Source organism: Perca flavescens, chromosome 9 (genome assembly GCF_004354835.1).
Source record: "Perca flavescens isolate YP-PL-M2 chromosome 9, PFLA_1.0, whole genome shotgun sequence".
Taxonomy (NCBI): Eukaryota; Metazoa; Chordata; class Actinopteri; order Perciformes; family Percidae; genus Perca; species Perca flavescens.
In genome coordinates this window covers 7523544-7544185 of record NC_041339.1, presented here as the reverse complement: position 1 = coordinate 7544185, position 20642 = coordinate 7523544, and the positions used below count along the sequence as shown (strand labels likewise).

The 20642-nt window shown below is 40.9% G+C and overlaps 2 protein-coding genes across 2 annotated transcripts in view; both read left to right on the top strand.

Moving 5' to 3' along the window:
* Nucleotides 1-20362, top strand: part of si:ch211-51h4.2 (uncharacterized) — a 97164-nt gene extending 76802 nt beyond the window's left edge. The window contains exons 13-17 of the mRNA XM_028588046.1: nucleotides 7755-7797; nucleotides 11706-11808; nucleotides 14100-14169; nucleotides 14297-14400; nucleotides 19952-20362. Coding sequence (XP_028443847.1) covers nucleotides 7755-7797; nucleotides 11706-11720 — 58 coding nt within the window. The 3' untranslated portion in view covers nucleotides 11721-11808; nucleotides 14100-14169; nucleotides 14297-14400; nucleotides 19952-20362. The remainder of the gene's footprint in view (nucleotides 1-7754; nucleotides 7798-11705; nucleotides 11809-14099; nucleotides 14170-14296; nucleotides 14401-19951) is intronic.
* On the top strand, nucleotides 336-2234 carry LOC114561896 (uncharacterized protein KIAA1211 homolog). The gene is made up of 2 exons (XM_028588050.1): nucleotides 336-1229; nucleotides 2070-2234. Exons 1-2 carry the CDS (start codon nucleotides 599-601, stop codon nucleotides 2186-2188), a joined length of 750 nt encoding a protein of 249 aa, XP_028443851.1. The 5' UTR covers nucleotides 336-598; the 3' UTR covers nucleotides 2189-2234.
* Nucleotides 20363-20642: the final 280 nt, after the last annotated feature.

The window sequence follows — 20642 nt, the reverse complement described above, 5'->3', positions numbered from 1 at the left end:
AATACTTCACTAACTTACACACAGAGAGGGAATAGGCTTCAATGACTAAGCTTATTTTTGTGAATATGTTAAAGTACGGACCAAAGAAAGTTCCACAATATGATAAAGAGACTTTCAACCACAAAAAAATACTTGATGGAAAGACTATTGGAGACAAAAAAGTGGTTTAGTTTTTTGTTGTATCAATACAGCCAATAGGAAATAATAGCTTGTCAGGCTACATTTACACTGCTACGTTTTGGTTTTGGCAGCATGTATACTCCGCCCATTGCTGGTAGTTGCCATGGTAATGTTTATGGTACCGGATGCTATATCAGAGTCTGTTCTGCTCGTGGGTTAAAAGAAGATTAACACATCCATTTTTACTCCGCCTCAAATCCTTTTCTTACGTAAAAGTTTGAAAATACCATCTCCTTATTGAAAATCTACACTGGAACTCTGAGCATTCTAGAAGCAGAGGGGTGATGGAAGTATTCCATAATTCCATAAGTATTCCATAATTCCATCACTCTATATATTGGTGTCATTACTTGTCAAACCTCCACAAGAGACAGACTCAAAGCAAACCAACCTGCATGAGAACACACAGAGAAAAAACATGATGTCAAGACAACAAAGTCAACTCCAAAATGAAATGGAGATTGTTAAGAGTTTCAGGAAACTGACCCCAGAGGAGAGAAGGAAAGAGCTCAGAAGAGACATATTTACAGAGTTGAGGAACATGGAGATGGAGCGCAGAGATAGAGCTGCTCTCTCAGCGCTTCAGAGGCACATGAGGGAAAAAGAGGAAAAAGACAAAGAAATTGAAAGATTGCAAAGTCAGAAAAAGAGATATGAGGAGGAGAGGAGGAGGCAGGAGGCCAAACAGAGGGAGGAGGAGAAGAAGAGGGCGAATGAGCAAAGGGCCCTTGAGAAACAAAAGCAGGAGCAACTGAAGAAAGCGAGGCTCGAGTGGAAGAAGGTGATGATGGTGGACGTGGAGCCGATCACAACGCCCAGATTCACTCCGAGCGATCTGAAAAAGGAGCGGAGGAGGTGTGGAAAGGCTGAGCGAAGAGTGGAAGATGAAGCCAGCTTTAAGAGCCTGACCTCGGAGCTGAAGGGCCAGGAGCAGAGTAAAAGAAAAACCCTGTCCAACAACTGGGTTGGAGAGCCAATTGACACGAACAGGAGCTCCACCCAAACGGCTCCAACCATCTCCACTGAAATAATAAGCCTTGAGTCTGAAAGTACGTGTCTCATTTTTATCCATTTGTTTTAAACAGCAATTCACTACCTGTTTATATTGCAAATTTTTTCTATGCTAATTTGGACTGCACAATTAATTGCAAATGTATTGAAATCTTAATATGGACTAGGCCACTTGTTCTCAAACTATGGTACAAGTACCACTGGTATTATTAATAGGGTCCAGGTTTTAAAAACAAAAACAACAAAATTACTCTTTAAGCAGCGGTGGTGAAGTCTCCACAGCACCTGATAGCATCAAACGGTGCAAAACGGTAAGGAGATTTGACCCAAGTTACCTCAAATTTGGATTCAGTTGGAGCAAGACGGAGGAAGTACAGATAGGCTCTGACTGACAACAGTCAACAATAAATATTTATATGTTATAAGGTATAAACCCGTAGGGTAGGCCTGCACTCCTACCGGCACACTGGTGAGAGCCTCATATTTCCTGAGGTGGTACATGGTGTAAGAAGTTTGAGAACCATTGGACTAGTGCAATATCAAAATTGTATATATAAAAAATATGTGTCAAACCATTCTGAATGAAGTATTGTGATGCTGCAGAGACAGCTCGGCCTACAAATCCTATCCTACAGACTAAAGGAACAAATATTTGTTTTGTACAGATCCTCGCAAAAATCACACTCTAATCATTTAAATTTTTTTATTTGTATACATTTATTTTTAGGAAAATGAGAATAATGTTCCAACATGATCATTCACTCCAATATTGTGAATCATGACGCAATATCAGTCAAAAATAACTGCAATTCGATATTTTCCTCATATCATGCAACCCTAATGCTAATCTTTTTTTTATTTTCTTATAAAAACAACAGCCAACACCAAGATCCAGGAGGAGACGTTGGAGGGTTGGCGCTCAAGCCATTTGTCTGAGCAGTTTGACTGCTATACTGACCTGTCCAGAATCAGCATCCTCAAAGAATACATCTTCTGAATGTACTGTAAACAGAGGGATTTTATTAATGTTCTTCTGATAAATAAAACTGTGTTGCATTGAAAACATTTGAGTCCTTTTTAAGTAGTGAAAATGCAAAATGAAAGTGCCTAAATACACAAAAGCCACGGTCATGTCAAAAGCCTCAAGAATGCTGACTGAAAACTGCAAAAGTCAACAATCCTCTTGAATAGAGCAGGTTATTCAAAGATAAGAGAGAAAGGCTGAGGTTAATTCATTCTGAAGTGCCCTATTGTTCCTGACCACACAACACATTTTCTCTGACTCATAAACGTGTGTTGCCTCTGATGTGGGACTGTCAGTACACTACTTCCCACCCCCCTACTTCTGGTACCCTTGCTTGGATCCAACCGATCATCTCACATAGCCTTCATTTTCATCCCAACTGTAAAGTTCTGTGACTGCATTTTGCACAGTTGCAACGCTATTGTGGTGACAAAATCTGTCCGCAGACAGACAGACAGACAGATATAAACACTGCGCAAAATACACAAAAACGCCTCTGTGGTAATTCCCGCTAAACTAGGTGTCTCCAGGACGCGATATCACTATGGCCACGCCAAGACCCGCCCTTCAATAGCATTTATTGGCAAGGTGTCCATGTTTACGTGATTATTTTTAATGTAACCCCATTTGTACAGGTCCTATCCCCTGACCAATCTGTTATCCTAACCTTAACCACTCGAGGTCAAATGCCTGGTTGGGGTTAACCAATCGAGCTGCTTCGTAGGGCGGGTCCTGGCATGGCCATAGTGGGATTCGTAATTTTGCCTCCAGGACCACATTTTGCCATGATGACACACACACCCACACACACACACACACACACAGACACAGTGAAAACAGTCACTGTCCTGTAGTTGATGAATTTGTAGATTGATGGGGCAATGCATTCCTTCACCTAAATGTGCAGAAAACTAAGGACTTTGATCTTAGACCTACTAACACCAACCGAGAAACCAAGATCAAGGGACAGACTGTCGGCTCTGCTGAAAACTATAGAAATAAATATCTTGGGACTATAGTGGATAACTGGCTTACATTTAATTTCCACTTTGAAGCTTTATGTAAAAAAAAAGGCCAGCAACATCTGTACTGGCTGAGGAAACTGTCTAAGTTTCATGCCAACAAGTCCCTTATGATTCTGTTCTACAGATCTCATATTAAATCTGTCCTGACCTTCTCTGTTGGTTCGGTAACCTTAACATCAAGTCCAAAACTGCACTAAACATAGTTGTGAGGATGAGCAACAAGATATTGGGAGTTCAACAGTGCACATTATTAGACCTGTTGCATAGACAGATAGTTTGAAATACTTTATTGATCCCCAGGGGGGACATTTACATTTTTATTTTATAGTTTGGAAAGCTAATGCTGTTCTCACCCCTTATTTTCTGAACTTCAGTTCTTGCCCTTGGGCACCCGTCTCAGATGTCCACAGGTCAGGAGTAACAGGTATACATTTCCGTCTTGAATGCGGGCCAGGAGAGGAGTCAAAATTGAACTCGTGGCTACTTTATTTCTTGCTTGGCTATTTATCATCTAGTCTGTTGACTTTGTGTTGAGGACGTCAGAGATTTTGACAAAGGGGTTGGTGATGTAATGGATGCTGATATTCATGCTAACAATGGTTATCGCTGATTATGTTAGGTTGACTTTGTAAGGCTGACATACACTTTTCCTACCCTGTGTAGGCTAGATGCTCCTAGCTCAGTAATTTTATTTAATTTCTTCGTTCTCATAAGGTAACGGTTGGTTCCAGTTGTTTAAAACACTGTGTGTATATCTTGTATTTATATTTATGTATTTTCATGTGTTTTATACCAGCTGCTGCACACTCAGTCACTCCTTCTGGGACACAAAGTTGCAGATGAAGGTGAAGCAACTGCTAGAAATTTAAGTTTGTTAATATTTTTTTGATGGACCATGTGACCGCAACACACACAGTGGCTGTGGAACATATTTAACATACACAATGTGCACTTGTGCTGTTTGCTCCTTAAGTTTGTGTTTCTAAATGTATTAAGTCTTTCAATTGTTCCAGGCAGGGGGCTTTTAAAGTTAAGTTCTCAGTTCTGTTAGCTGGGCGGCAAAGGAAAGCAGAAGGAAAAAAACTAATGAAAGCTACAGCACTTTACAACAGCAGTAGACAAATGGCCAAAATTAGAGTTGAAAATGGAAACACTGATTCATAGGTTTAGCCCTGACCTGCAATATGTTTTACAACCATTTGTGCCTCATTTAATATTTAGGACAATATTTTCCACGACTATAGTATTCTTGTATCTCCCCAGGAGATCCCTCTGCAGGCTGGGAGCTGGCCAGCTACTAGATAAACAGAGAGAGCCAGGCTCTATTTCAATGCCTCTTAATGAAGATTAATTAAAGTAGAGGGCAGCTCTTTATGATATTATGATTACTGTTATCTAACTATAAAGCAAGGAATCTCTGTCTGTCTGTTTGTCCTTCGCACACCCCGAGAACCTTTCATCCAATCTACTTCACACTTGGCGGGTGTATAGCTGCGGACCCTTTGAGTCTTTCAGTATTAGCGACTTGAAACGCGCTATATACTGTAAATGCAGTCCATTTACATTCATCGAATTTGGGGCAATTTCAACACCCAACACGTTCAATATTTATAAACTGTGAATGAACAATGAGGCTCGCAGCAGCCGTGGGGGCTGGCTTCGCAAATGAGTCAAGCAGCAACTGAAACGCATATTTGGAAATTACCTCCGCTAAGCGTATTTCAACATTTGTACGTCTGACCGCCAATGCTGGATATACTGATGGTACAACCAAACTCTTCTTCACTTACATGGAATCAACGAGCACAAGCGAATAGCCTACAGGAACAGCGTCGTACGAACTTATAACAATAATAATGTTACGCTGGCAAAATTACTTTGCTAATGAAATCCATTCTTTAACATTAACGTTATCATGTCAAAGCAATTGACTAATATCCCTTTGGACAACATTTGGGAATTAAATACAATATTAGTTAAACAAAATGTAAATTATTAGTGGTGACTTGGGTGTGTTTTTCAGGCCTGGATTTAGTGATTTGGGGGCTCCATGCAAACTGGTCTTGCTTTACTTTTCACCCTTTATCTAACTGGGAATGTTGGTATTGGCAGTGGTAGAATAAGTACTCTAGAGTACAAGTCCTGAATTCAAATGTTTTCTTCAAGTGAAGCGTGAAAGAGAGGCTACATCAGCACAATGTACTTAAATGTACTTAAATTGACATGTGAACCAAGATGGCGCCAACAGCGGGTAATTCGGTGCTCGTTGTTTTTTTCTGTTTGTTTTCTTTATTTATTTCATTACAGGGACAGTATTCCTGTAAGAATCTGTTCTTTTATCTGCTGGCACGGATCACTTTCTGTCAAACAGAAAAAAAATTGCCTGCAAGGCATTGCCAAGGTGTGTAGCAAAATTGCTGGAACGCCACTGAACAACCTTCATGACCTGAATCAGGACAGGTCCTTAAAAAACACAAAGTCCATCTTGGCTGACTCGAGCCATCCATTGGAGTGCAAATTTATGTTGCTACCATCAGGGCGCAGATACATTCTTCCTCAAAGAATTACTTTCTTAAAATGTAGCTCTAGTATTATTTTGTTGTGTTTTTTTGGGTGTGCTTGCTGTCTATGTAGCCTACTGCTGGCTGTAAACCGAATTGCCCTTCGGGGATAATAAAGATACCTTGAACTTTGAACTGTGACACAGATCTCTCCAGAAAATCGAAAGGTTGAGGTATCTGTTTCTACACTAACAGTGGCTGGTGTAAAGATGTAACAGAGATTCTACAGCACTGTTCTCCTGATCTTGAAACTTTCTTTATCAACTGCAAACCCTTCCACTCCCCTCGTGAGTTTGCTCCATTCATGCTGGTCGGTGTTTACATTCCACTGCAGGCCAACATGCAGGAAGCCCAGCGCACTCTCGCCACCCAGATACTGTGTGTGGAGTAGAATAACCCGGATTCCCTTGTTATTGTCCTTGTGACTTCAACAAAGGTAATCTTAGCCATGAACTCCCCAAATACTGACAGTTTATTAAATGTCCAACCAAAGAGGAGAATATTTTGGATCACTGTTACACAACAGTCAGCAACGCATATCATGCTGTCCCCTGCGCTGCACTGGGAAACTCAGACCATGCAATGGTCCACCTCCATCCATCCATCCATCTTCGTCCGCTTATCCGGTATCGGGTCGCAGGGGGGAGCAGCTCCAGCAGGGGACCCCAAACTTCCCTTTCCCGAGCAACATTAACCAGCTCCGACTGGGGGATCCCGAGGCGTTCCCAGGCCAGGTTGGAGATATAATCTCTCCACCTAGTCCTGGGTCTTCCTGCAATGGTCCACCTGATTCCCTTATACATGTTTGGCCAGGGTGCCCAGCATGTGCGTGGCACGGGCTGATTCACTTAAAACTGTTGTTCGACAACGCCACATAGTTTAATTACAGATTAGGAACTCTTAAAAACAATAAAACACAATTTTGTTGGTAGGCCTAAGTTCTTTTCTACAAGGAAAAGCAATGCATGGCCCCTCCACAGTGGTTTTTGAACTGGAAATAATCCTTTGGCGCTGTGAGTCGTAGTCATTGCTATGATACCATACAACAAAAATGCTATGCCCGAATCAGCAGCAGGCCATTGGCAGCATAGAGCCAACGTAAGGTCCATCTGTTTTACTCCCCACCGAGGCAGCATCGGACACCGGGAGATGGCTAAACAGATTGTCCATCTCTGGGGTTGTCAACACTGGGTCTCGGCAAAAAAAAAAAGTGGATGGACCGGACAGCTCGCAATTTCCTGAAAATGCTTCATCTTAACCATGTTATAAGACAGACACAACATGAGTTATTTGTTTCCACTGAATTTACACAGTATCTTCGGCCATGTGGGTAACAGAAAGCCAGTGACAGCAAAGATGTAGGTCTCTATTCTGAGGCTACATTTGCATTGCTCCGTTTTGGTTTGTTTTGAGCTCCAAAAACTAACATGCATATATCTCATGAAGATTCTTGTATACTGGGCATGCACGTGCTGGGGTAAACAGGAGGCAGCATGTACTGTATACTCAGAGAACGAGACGTCATGATTGATAAGACCCAATGAGGCGACAAAACATTGGCATCAGTGTCTGTGTTGCCAAAGGTCTTTGTTTCCCACCGTTGAGACTGCAACACAACCCCAGAGATTCCAAACCAAAACGGGGTCAAAAGTGCCTGCAAATGTCTCCGGTTTAGAGGCTCTGAAACGCCTGAGCAGTGTGAATGCCAGGTGTAAACTTCAAAAAAGATATTCGTTTTCGAACCAAAACGTAGCGGTGTTCATGTAGCCTCAGGCTGGTGCAGGTGAAGTGGTATTACAGCTGGTTCTCCTAGGGTAAAGATTTGCTTAATGAAACATGAGAAGTCATTGATAAGGGAGGAGAAGCCACTTAACGACTGAGCACCTTACAGTTCCAAAGCCTCCTCCGTAACCTTCAGATAAACTGTTATGTTATCTGTGTTTTCCCCCTCAGGTCTGAGAAAGCAGGAGAGATTGCAACCATACCATTGACTAAGGTAAGGACACCACACTCCTTTTGTGTGTTTGTAGTGGTGAGATAGAGAAGGAAGATATACATATTGAAGTACTCATAATTTACATAATGCCTGTCAACTCTTTTTTATCAGTTTTTTAAATAATTCAAGAGTTAAATTAAGCTTCATATCTCACTTTTGAATGTATTGATGCTGTACTTAACAAGTTCACAGTTCAGCTGTGAGGAAGTATTTTGTTTATGTGCAATCAAAGTGTCACTGGACCCTCGCGGAACAGTTCAGCTTAGTTTTTTTTTAAAGGAACATGCCGACTTATTGGGAATTTAGCTTATTCACCGTAACCCCCAGAGTAAGACAAGTCAATACATACCCTTCTCATCTCCGTGCGTGCTGTAATGCTGTCTGACGGCTCCAGCATTAGCTTAGCCCAGCACAGATCCTGCAGGTAACTGGTTCCAACTAGCCTACTGCTCCAAATTGTGACAAAATAACGCCAACATGTTCCTATTTACATGTTGTGATTTGTATAGTCACAGAGTGTACAAAAAACAACACAGCCATCTTCTAACAGTAAACAAACCGGGAACTATATTCTCAGACAGGCTTGCTGTGAGCATATCACTCCGCCCAAGTACTATATTCTTCCGCCTGAGAATATAGTTCCCGGTTTGTTTACAGTTAGAAGACGGCTGTGTCTCATGTTACGTTGTTTTTTTGTACCGCTGTGACTCTATAAATCACAACATGTAAATAGGAACATGTTGCCGTTATATATTATTCGGAGCAGTAGGATTGCTGGAACAATTCACCTGCATGTTCTGTGCTGACCTGATGCAGCTGGAGCCGTCAGACAGCAATACAGCACGCACGGAGATGAGAAGGATATGTATCGACTTGTCTAACTCTGGGGGTTACGGTGAATAAGCTAAATTCCCAATAAGTCGGCGTGTTCCTTTAAGATATCCCAATCCGCACTGAATCTGAGAGATGTGCTTCATTGTTTAGTTTTCCCTCTTCCTCTTTAAGGCTAACTGAAAGACAGAAAGACAATCAAATTGCACAAATCTCCTGCTGTATATATGTTGTGAATGTGTTTAATGATCGATCAAGGCCCCTAGTTTTAATAATAACCGATAGTACCTGAGCTCATCCTGTCCATGTCTCAGTCTCTATTGCAAGGTAGTCATTTTGCACGTAGTACCTCTGTAACACTGCAAGTATTGCAAGTACTTATTAAACAGCCATAATTCAGTATAGTTTGTATGTCTGCTAAAGCCTATAAGTGCCCCTAGGGCCACATGCAGGGCTAGATAATGGTTTGTGGTGAAGTCAACAGCAGCAGCATGTGTTCAGTCTGTGTTTGGATCCAATTACACAGGAAACAGTGTGCCTACCAAGCTAACAACCGCTAATTGAAACATGCAGCAATTAGCTGGTGTGGCTGTCTGGACCTGCCTGACCAAACTAATCGGTAGTCAGAGATGGCACAATGGAGCCGGCCTTGCTCAAACTCTTTAATGGGAATATAACTCAGGAGAATAAAGCTGCACCAGGTCAATTTCTTATCAAAATCTCATCAGCCCGAGTCACAGACAGGGACCTTGTGCTGACACAGATACACTACAAATGCAGCCTCTGATTATGACTATTAGTATGGGAACCCAAGTTAAGTGTCTTTTCATGAGATTACACTTGAAGAATGAAATGAAAGAGTTTAGAATACTCCAGCCACGGTCTGACGGTCTCCACCTGAACCTGCTTGGGTTGATGCGCGTGCAGTCTGGCCAAAAGTTCCGCTTTAGGGAAAACCTACTGATTAGAAATGTGTCTCTTGTTGTGTCTCCATGCTTTATATTTTATTAAAACATTATTTCCATGTGGCCTTTTTATGATTGGTTGAACCAACAGGAACAAAAACAATAGGCTACTGATTTTCTTTTCTATTTTCTGTGAAGGGAGGATACTGGCGTTAGTATAACAAACTGACTGAGGCTACATTTACATAACAATGTTTCACTTATAACTCACAATAAAAAAAACACTGAGTGTGCCTTTTTATTTCAAAACTAGGTTATATATGTTCTAAACTAAATTACAAAAGCATGCCTCCCTTCTTCTCCCTTGTGTCCTCATTTTTAACATCCACCAAAATCCATCACCCACCTCACCAACCCATGTAGATTATTAATGAACGTTACAAGGCGTACTCCTGGCTGGCTGAGCTGATCCAGGTGTTTATAGCCATCAGCGTCACTGTGTCCTTCCTGGTAATGGGATCTGCCATGAAACACACCAGTAAGTTTACTCCTGCTTGAATGTGATTTAGTCATTTAGCATTAATGTACACTTGATGTTGCAACCACAGTAGTCTCGCATTGCCAGACCTTCCTCCACCGTGGCGCTGTGGAGGAAAGTCCACACAGCATTCTGGGATGGGAGAAAAACGTGCTCTGGTTTATTGGCATTTCTTTAAACAATCACAATTGTCTTGGGCGGTGCTAAGCACCGGTAAAAGCAGCGGTGCCTCTGGGAAGGAACTTGTTTTGGTGGAACATGTCTACGTTCAAAAGTTTTTAGTAGCAACAGAAAACTCAGATTGGACAGATAGTCTAGCAAGCTGTCTGAATTTACCCTGCAGAGATTTGAGAAAAGGTTGACCATAGTCCTCATAAATTCACCAAAGTTTAAAAGGCCAACACAAAGGAAGCCCAAAGGGTTCCCAAAATTGGGGGCATGCCCCCTAGGTGGGGGCCCGGAGTTATAACAGGACGGGCGTAGCGATGTTAAATATAATATGATGCATGGTTCTATTGCAGTTAGTTAAACGTATGTCCCGACCCAGAGCGTCAAAAATTGACGCCAAAAGTCCCAACCAAGCGCGTCTAAATATGACGTTAAAGGAGACTTTTTGCGTCAATAAACACCAAAGGCACCTGACCAAGCGTTGCTTTTTAACACAACGGGAGTGATGGTGATTGTTACTGTAAGTGCCACGGCGCATCATGCCAACTGCTATAATTGTTACGAAACATATCATCATATATATCTATATCTGTGTCTCTGTGTCCCAAACGGCAGTGGCAGATGGCCGCCCACCAAGAGTCTATCCGAGGTTTCTGCCTAAAAGGAAATTTTTCCTCGCCACAAATGCTTGCTCGTGGGAAATTGTTCGGTCTTTGTAAATTATAGTGTGTGGTCTAGACCTACTCTATCTGTAAAGTGTCCTGAGATAACTCCTGTTGTGATTTGACACTATAAATACAATTGCATTGATTTGAATTGGTGTGTCCATTGTCAGCGTCATTTTAATGCTTCCCAGCGTCAAGGGGACTTTGGAGAAGCAGGACTTTGAGTTGCCCGCTCTTCATTTGCATAAAGTTGAATTCAGCCAGCTTTTTGCAAATAAGGAGCGGCCGGCTTGGCTCGACGCCTCTCGAAAGCCGACGAAAATCCTTTGAACTGACCGATGTTAAAATGAAGACAGATTCAGCAACTGCATAGCATATTTCTCGCTTAAAATGTTTTCAGAAACACGTTTCTGAACTATTTTCGTAAAATAAAAGATTGTATTCCGACGGAGCCACCATTAAGGTCTGCTTTGAAATCCTGGAGCTAACAGCCCCATGTGAGGCGTTCGTCCAATCAGCTGCAGCCATTGCGGTTGTAGGAGGGTGTAGACTGTTTTCTTTGCTTGTCAGTGGTCAGTGAAGAGAAACTGGTGGCAAGCCCACTAGCGTGCAATACTTTGAATACCGGGCGATCCCATCCATGAAAACAATGCGTATATGGACACGTACCTTGAGAATGTGTTAATTGATTACATCTTCTAACATCAAACTCTAAGCAAGAATGTGTATTTACCAAAATGTTAAACTATTCATTTAAGCATAAAGTGTTTTGTATTGACTGACTAGTTGTGCTTCTTTCAGTTGATGGTCTGGTGAGCTCGGTGTGGAGCAGCAGACTAGAGTGGCTGTCTAAAGCCTGGGAGCGAAACCTGCCCAACAAAGAGCACATCTGCTCGGCAAGAGGGTGAGGAGTGAAACGGGTCAATGTTTGTGCTCACATGTCACAGCAGCAGCTTATGCTCTCACCTCCACAACAAGGTTATAATAGTTTAGAATTTAGAATTCTTTTTTATTTAATTTTGAGTTATAATTTCTCAAAGTGTTAGAGTTTAGTTTCTTTGCCCGAGCCCAAGCCCAAACTTGACCCGATGCGACCCGCAGGCCGGGTCGGGCCGATATTTTCTGCCACTATCCTCGGGTCAGGCCTTTGATCAAGCATTTGTGTTTTTTTAATCATTACTTTATTAGCCTAATTGGGTGGGGAGAAAGCTATGCCTCTCCAGCTTCTCCCGTAGCTCTGGGTGTATGTCCTGCACTGACTTGAGTGTGAGGTAAACTGTGTTAAATCGTGTCTCCCCCATCTGTAGCACTGTCTTCAATAATTGCGCAACCAGGCCAGATTGTTTCAGATATCTCACGAGTCCTTTAGCAGCACATATGGTCTCTCCTGTATCGGGTGCGTTGTTGGCCTGCAGACCGTGGCGAGGGAAAGCATTAATTAGGTGATCGAGACAAGAAAGTCTCCTATATGGTTCCAGAGCTTTGATTATGTTGCTACCCACACTATAGAGCTAGTGTCGAGTTTCTTTTTACATTTCTTCATTCAGATTCATTTGCAATCCATTCCATTCTGAATAAGCTGAGAATGTCAGTTATAACGGCCCACGTATTAAAAAATTGTCGGGTTTAAATCGGGCTCGGGCTGATAATTACAGTTAATGTGCCGGGCAGGGCTAGGCTCAGACACAACGTGCACAGGCTCGGGTAGGGTCGGGCTTTATTTTTCGGGCCCGATCTAAGCTTTACAAAGTATGTAGCTACATATACATACAAAATACATGGTTGGAGTTTATCCATGATGTTTAATCTTTGGTTTAAAGCTTTAGTGCGTAATTTTTTGATAATAATGAATGTCCGTTACATTCAAGCCATGCCTCATGGGGGCGACAGAAACTACGCACTATAGCTTTAACATTTAACATTTTTTACAGCATATTTTTGTTTTAGTTTCCGTTTTAGTTTACTATAATATAAAAAGTATAAAACAAGCTTATTTTTTTACAGCAGACATCATCAGTAAAAGCACAGGTTTGAGTAATAACATTGATGATGGCTGTGTTCAATTTAAGTGTATGATTAGTGAGTCATGTCAGAGAACCAGCAGTCACAAGAGCAGGCCATTGGGAGTGACACATCCAAATGGAATACAGTACACAAAGCACAAGGGTAACTATTAGTTAATTTTCCTTCCATGTCATGTTAAAATGTCACCTCAGGTGGTGGTTTGAGACTCTCAAAGCACCTCCTGAGGTGACATTTGAGACTCCAAGGTGCATACAATATGTTGGAAGTGTAATTACATCAGTAGGCGCTCTGTGGAAGTGGCCTCTGCAGGATCTGTCCCCTGTGAAAATGGCAGACCCTATTTTCCTATGTTTTTGTGTGTAAGTGACTGATGGGAACAATCTTTGAAATTGGTGCAGTATTAAGGTAGAACGCTGTGACCCGGCAGCTGCAGACCGGGCTGCAATGTAACCCTATGGGGCAAATGTGCATCGTCAATTTGGAACACTAAAAGATCTGTTTTGGCAACTGACAGGCTCAGATTATTATTCTAAGTGTCTAACATTATAAAAAGGATCCCTAAACAGATAGGCCTTTTTAAAACCCTCTTTAGGACCTTTTTGTTTAACCAGAAACAGCTCTGAGATCGCTAGCGCTAAACCCGACTCCATTTAAAAAAGCAATACTTTTAGTGTGTATTACTGTTTATTTACATGGAGTCTGGTGGGTTTAGCGAAAGCAATTTTGAGGATGTTTTTATGTTTAAAAAAGGATGTTACTCTTAAACAGTGAGGTCACCCTAATAAGAAATCCTTCCTGTAAGGTTGTCAGACACATAGCAAAATAATCTGAGTCTGTCAATGGCAAAACAAGCACTTTTGTGAACGTAAATATAAGGTGCACAATTGCCTTATTAACTTACATTGTAGCTTGTTTTGTCGCTGCCGCTCCAGGTTGAACAAAAACGAAGTTACTCTTTTAAACAAAACTTGGAGCCGGTCGGTGGAGCCGGTCTTCCTGTCTCATTATTAAAACGATAGTACTATAATAATAATAATAATTCCACCTTCACATAAATGAAGATGAAGAGGCTTGTTTTGTGACGTATGATTTATCTGACACTCTTTTTAGATATTTACTTTGACTAATTAAGTTGAATCCATGCTTCTTCTTCTCTTGTCTTTCTTCCAGCGTGGCTAAAGGATTCATGTCACTGCTTGCATTCCTTGTCATCTTTATCGTTTCAGTGTGTGATCCCAGGGTAAATGACACAAACACACACACACACACACTAATAGTGCTGGTTAAAGAAGATAAGAGATTGATGATGAAGGAGTACTCGCCTGGAATTATGCCAGTCACCGTTGTTTTTCCTTCTCTCTCTTCAGGGTTTTATTGTCATGTTGGACAAAGTTGTTTCGTTCTCCCTCAACACTGAAGTGGGACTGTTTGTCTTCATCATGCTGAGAGAGTCCAGAGAAGATAGATTCCAGTAAGTCCCTCTGTTTTTACAATGTCAAGTTTTTTTCTTGCATAGAGGAATTTTTGGCGCATCGCATTAGAGGTTTTACCCAGCCCCAAAGGAAAATCACCAGCACCAAAATGATAATTTCAATTCAATTTTAGTTATAGTATCAAATCATAACAAAAGTTATCTCTAGACACTTTACAGACACTCTATAATTTACAAAGACCCAACAATTCCAGTAATTCCCCCAAGAGCAAGCATTTAGTGCGACAGTGGTGGGGAAAAACTCCCTTTTAGGGAGAAACCTCAGGTGGTGAGGAAAACTTCCTTTTAGGGAGAAACCTCGGACAGACGTAGGCTCTTGGTAGGTGGTTTCAGACGGTGCCGGTTGGGGGTGTGATGAACAGTGGCAATAATAGTCATAATAAATATAATTGAACTATGACTAGAAATGGTAGTTGTAGTAGTTCATGGTGTAGCAGGGCACTGCAGGGCATTACAGGGTGTAGCAGGGCACTGCAGGGCATAGCAGGACGTAGCAGGGCGTAGCAGTATGTAGCAGGGCGTAGCGGGGTGTAGCAGGGCATAGCAAGGCGCGGAGCAGGACCACGGGAACAGCTGCAACTATGATTTAGGTGCCACACTCTGCTTCTCTTCATAGTCGTCAGTGGAGCTATACACCTTCCCCCGCCAGTCTAGGCGAACACTGCAACTCCTCACTCCCTAACTATAAGCTTCATCAAAGAGGAGAGTTTTAAGTTTACTCTTAAATGTGGTGATGGTGTCTGCCTCCCAAACCCAGATTGGGAGCTGGTTCCACAGGAGAGGAGCCTGATAGCTGAAGGCTCTGGCTCGCATTCTACTTTTAGAGACTCTAGGAACCACAAGTAACTGCATTCTGGGAGCGCAGTGCTCTAATGGGACAATAAGGTACTATGAGCTCTTCAAGATATGATGGTGCTTGACCATTTAGAGCTTTGTAGGTCAGGAGAAGGATTTTAAATTCAATCCTGGATTTTACAGGAAGCCAATGCAGAGAAGCTGATACAGGAGAAATATGATCTCTTTTCTTAGTTCTTGTCAGAAGGGACTTATTTGAGCAACCTGATGGAGGTAACAAGTGCATGGACTAGTTTTTCAGCATCATTTTGAGACAGGATGTGCCTAATTTTGGCAATGTTACGAAGGTGAAAAAAAGGCTGTTCTTGAGGTTTGTTTTAAGTGGGCGTTAAAGGATAGATCCTGATCAAAAATAACTCTACTAGATTTCTGACAGTAGTGCTGGAGGCCAGGGCAATACCATCCAGAGTAGCTATATCTTTAGATAATGAGGTTCAGAGGTCATTAGGGCCCAGCACAATAACTTCAGTTTGGTCTGAGTTTAACATCTGAAAATTGTAGGTCATCCATGATTTTATATCTTTAATGCAGGCTTGAAGTTTAGCTAACTGACTGGTTTTGTCTGGCTTGATTGATAGGTATAATTGGGTGTTTCCTAATAATATTGCCTAGAGGAAGTATATACAGTATAAGGTGAATAGAATTGGTCCAAGCACCGAGCCTTGTGGAACGCCATGGCTAACTTTAGCGTGCCTGTAGGATTCATCGTTAACAGCAACAAATTGAGATTGATCAGATAAATAACTTAACTTAAACCAGCTTAGTGCGATTCCTTTAATGCCAACTAAATGTTCCAGTCTCTGAAACAGGATGGTATGGTCAATAGTGTCGAATGCAGCACTAAGATCTAGTAAGACAAGTACGGAGACAAGTCCTTTGTCTGAAGTTAGTAATTTTCACCAGTGCCGTCTCTGTGCTATGATGCATACACTCTAAAAACTCCTGGGTCAAAAATAGTCCATTATGGGTTATTTTTTACCCAATTCCTGGGTTAAAAAGGGACTAACTATTTCTGGGTTATTTCAACCCAGAAAATTGGGTTACTCTTTTTGACCCAACTTCTGGGTTAAATACTTGACCCAAATGTTGGGTTAAATAATATAACCCAACTTCTGGGTTAAATACCTCACCAAATTCTTGGTTAAAATAACCCAACATTGTAATTAAAATAACCCAACTTCTGGGTCAAAAGAAAAACCCCTGGGTTGAAATAACCCAGAAATGAGTTGGTCCTGGGCCCTTTTTAACACAGGAGTTGGGTCACAAATAACCTAACGCCTCCAAAATGATATGGGAAGAAATGGATGACCCTGCCCAACAATGTATTGTACTGGTTTGCATTTAGCAAAGACATACAGATGGACATTGTTTTTTTTAACAGCCATGAAATATGTGACTAAACCTCTGCATTCTGATCTGACGTATTCCACTCCTCTGTTATGGTGCGGTGGCCATTTCAGTAGATTTACTCACTAACATTGTTGTGGAAACACAATAAGCATGGAAACTAAATGCACACTTCCTGAATTACTTCAAATACTAAGTTACTCATCTAGTGTGCGGTGGTTATAGGGACAAGGGTTTAAAATATGAACTTATTTCTTCTATTTCTTAGTTAATATATCCATGTTTAGAGGGTGTGTCACTTTATTTCTCCTACAAATACTGGTGATACTGTTTTATCATAATGTACACAACACACAAGTGTGATTGTTCATATTGTAAACTATGCTGACATGATAATATAATAACTCCATAAAATACACCCCTCCAACAAAAATTACATATATATATATATATATATATATATATATATAGAGAGAGAGAGAGAGAGAGAGAGAGAGAGAGAGAGAGAGAGAGAGAGACAGAGAGAGAGAGAGAGAGACAACCCTATAACCCAGAACATGGGTTACTCTTTGAAAAATAACCCAGCAACCCAAACAATCCAGGAATTGGGTCAAAATATTAGCCCTATAACCCAGAAAATGGTTACTCTCTGAAAAAATAATTTTAACCCAACACAAATAACCCAGAAACTGGGTTGAAGAAATAACCCAGGAGTTTTTAGAGTGTATTAACATTATTTTTTTTAACCAGTTTTGTTAATTGGGGTTTTGATTTACTCAAGCATAATATACATTTTTGTTTATCAAATTGTCAGAAATAACAGCTAAATGCATAGATATCTGTCAAATAAGGTAACAAAGTCTTTCCTTTTACTGTATGCGGACCGATCATGCTTACTGCCGTGTGTAGTCACCCGAAGAAGTGCTGGTAAACAGTATGTTACTACAGCTTTTACTACTGTTGATGCACGGAGCAGCCATGTTGGATTTTGAACTTGGTGAATCCGAGGTCAGGCGGGCGTTTTTCTGACTTTGACCATGGAAAATCCGACTTCGGAGTACAAATGGAACGCAGTTTAAGACCCAATGAAATCCGAGCGTTCAGCTCTGGGCAGAGCTAACCCGAGCTGCTCACGTCTAAATACATGAAACTCATTATTTTACACTTTGGTATCGTTTAATATGACAACACAACATTACAACAACATTTATAGGTCAGAAAAGACTAAAAGCATAATATGTGCTATTTAAATGTAAACACATATCTGTATTATGTATATTACTGTGATTAGTACTAAATGTGGTACTGTTACTCCTGTGACTACTGCTGCTGTTTTCACCTCCTTAAATAACGGCTGCCAGAGTGCAGGCGCAGATGTAAGACGGAGCTCACTTTGACCAACAATGCACACAGCTTTAAATCTTCGTGTTTTTATGTTCCTTTTAGGGCTGCCCAATAAATCGGAATGTTATCAAAATCACATTATGGACTAGTGCAATAACCAAATTGCAGGGGTGGGGGGCACAATATTTGTTTTAAGCAAAATATGTGTCAAACCATTTTGAATGAAGTATTGTGGTGCTGCATATCCTACAGACTGAAGAGAATATCTTTGTTTGCGACAGATCCTCGCAAAAATCACACTATAATCATTTTTTTGTATATATTTCAATGACAATGAGAATAATGATACAAAAATGATCATTCCTTCCAATATCGTGAATCAAATCGCAATCGCAATATTAGTCAAAATATCGTGCAGTCCTTTGTTATGTTCCTTTGGTTTGAGCTTTACTGTATATACTATATTACATTTTCCACTAAGGCCAGCTATAATGTGAAAAGCCATGTGACCATGATTTGCATTTGAAAAAACCTTTCTGCATATTAAGAGTCATTTTTGTATTTGTTTGAGTCTTAGCTTAACTTGGATTTTAGGAATATAGAATTCTTTGGGAGTCCAAAAAATGTGATATTCTAATTTCACTATTGGCTAAAGCCCATAGGCAATGGCAATTTGTTTCTGGTGCTGTTGGACAAAAAATCCATAATTATCTTTCAGCATGTTGTAATTCAAGTTGTCTGAGAGAAAACTAGACTCCTGCAAATCCTCTTGGCTCTGTTTTTAGGCGTAAGAGAATCTAGCCTGTGACTGGAGACTTTGGCCAATCACAGGTCATTTCAAAGAGAGAGAGCGTTCCTATAGGCCAGGGGTGTCAAACTCAATTTCACTAAGGGCCACACTGGAAATGACGATCACAATAAGGGCCAGGCATGTTGAGTTTATTGACATGCTTTTATTTAACAAAAAAAGTCAATTAACTTTGTATTATTGCATGTCTCATATAGCTTTCTCCCATACAAAGCTTAAAATAGTCAGCAAAAAAGCTGAGCCATCGTAGAATTTAGCAAGTCACGAAAAACCAAAGCATCAAGGATAATAATGTGAGAAGAAATAGATACATACAATTCACTGAGTAAACTAAAATATAGTGTCAAATGTAAGAAAAAAAACAAAGACAAAAGCAAACATAAAAAACATGAAAAACACATGAAGTAGAAAAATGAGAAGGCAGAGTAAACTGTGGGGAGATGAACTACAGATGTTAGGTGTTGTGCTGCTTGTCTCTCAGGCTGTGACATGCACTCACATATCTCGCTGCTTCTACAGCGCTCACACTATTTTCTCCAAGTAGATAGTTGCATTTTTGTCTGGTCAGAGAGTGTATCAAAATCTGGGAGTTTACATTTCATTTTCATAAATAACTGATGTCAGTATATGTGCTACATTGAAGCAGGAAGTACAGGCTGACTGTGGCCACTCAGCCTGTACCTGCTCAGAGTCTTTCTGAGTCTGTGGTCGAAATTCAATTCAATTCAAGGGGCTTTATTGGCATGACATTTTCAATAACAATGTTGCCAAAGCATCAGACAAAACACAAATGGTTATATGCACATTAACACAATATTAGTATGGGTTTATATCATTATATAAATCTATTTGTATGGCAAATATAAAAAAAAGTTATACAGCAATATGAAACTAAAAGTAAATACTAATAAAACTTAAAGACAGTCAAATTTAAACTGGGATCTTTCTGTGTGTGTGTGTGTGTGTGTGTGTGTGTGTGTGTGTGTGTGTGTGTGTTATTCACTGTCCCTCAGGTTGTGGCATGTTTGTATATATTGGGCAGCAAGACAAGCCCTGTCCCCTTCTCCCAGGAGAATGTTTGATTTTGAATTGACATTCAGCTCTTTGAAATCTGGCATTGTTAAAATCTCTCTCTCTCTCTCTCTCTCTCTCTCTCTCTCTCTCTCGTCCTTTCAGACACCTTGCGATCCCTCTGCCAGTAGGTGACTGTGTCTTCAGCCTCAGTTGGCTGCTTCCCACCTACTTCCTGTTTGCAGTAACCTACGACGTCCTGCAGACCTTGGCAGAAGTGGCTCATTTCCTGCCTTTCTACAGCCACAGTCAGGAGCCACACAACCACACTGGGACTGGGAGTGGAACAGCAGCCAACGTCTCCGTCCTGCTCTGATCCTCAAGCAGCCACGTCAGAGACGGTCCACGAGGAGTTGAAGATTGCCAACAAAAAAAAAATCAGAAGCTTCGCAAGTGCTTTTATATTGTATTCCCACTTATCAAGCTCTTGATACACTTCAATCATTTTGAAAAATAAGTTTTATTTGTTTTTTTTACGGAAGAGGATTAGGGCCACGTGTGAAAAAATGTATTTGAGTTCTGACTTTATTCTCAGAATTTTTAGATTAAACTCAGAACTCAACTACATTTTTTCACATATGGCCTCTTCCGTAGTTTATGAAGGTGTCTTCGGTGGCCATTTTTGCACTCCACTTTCCCATGGCAACATAACAAACAGGGCGCCCTCTTTTATTTGTCTCTGCAACTGTGGTTGCTTCCTGCTGTATAAATCTGAGGAAATGCAAAGTTTTAGTCCTGAATTTACACAGAGTGTAATGCATCTGGTCCCTGGTTTTATCATACAAGTTTTAATGAA

What these genes read in the sequence shown, in the direction of transcription:
- LOC114561896 (XM_028588050.1), top strand. Translation starts at nt 599, where the DNA reads ATGATGTCAAGACAACAAAGTCAACTCCAAAATGAAATGGAGATTGTT. An exon ending in AATAAGCCTTGAGTCTGAAA is followed by an intron (nt 1,230 to 2,069) that starts GTACGTGTCTCA and finishes TAAAAACAACAG; the next exon opens with CCAACACCAAGATCCAGGAG.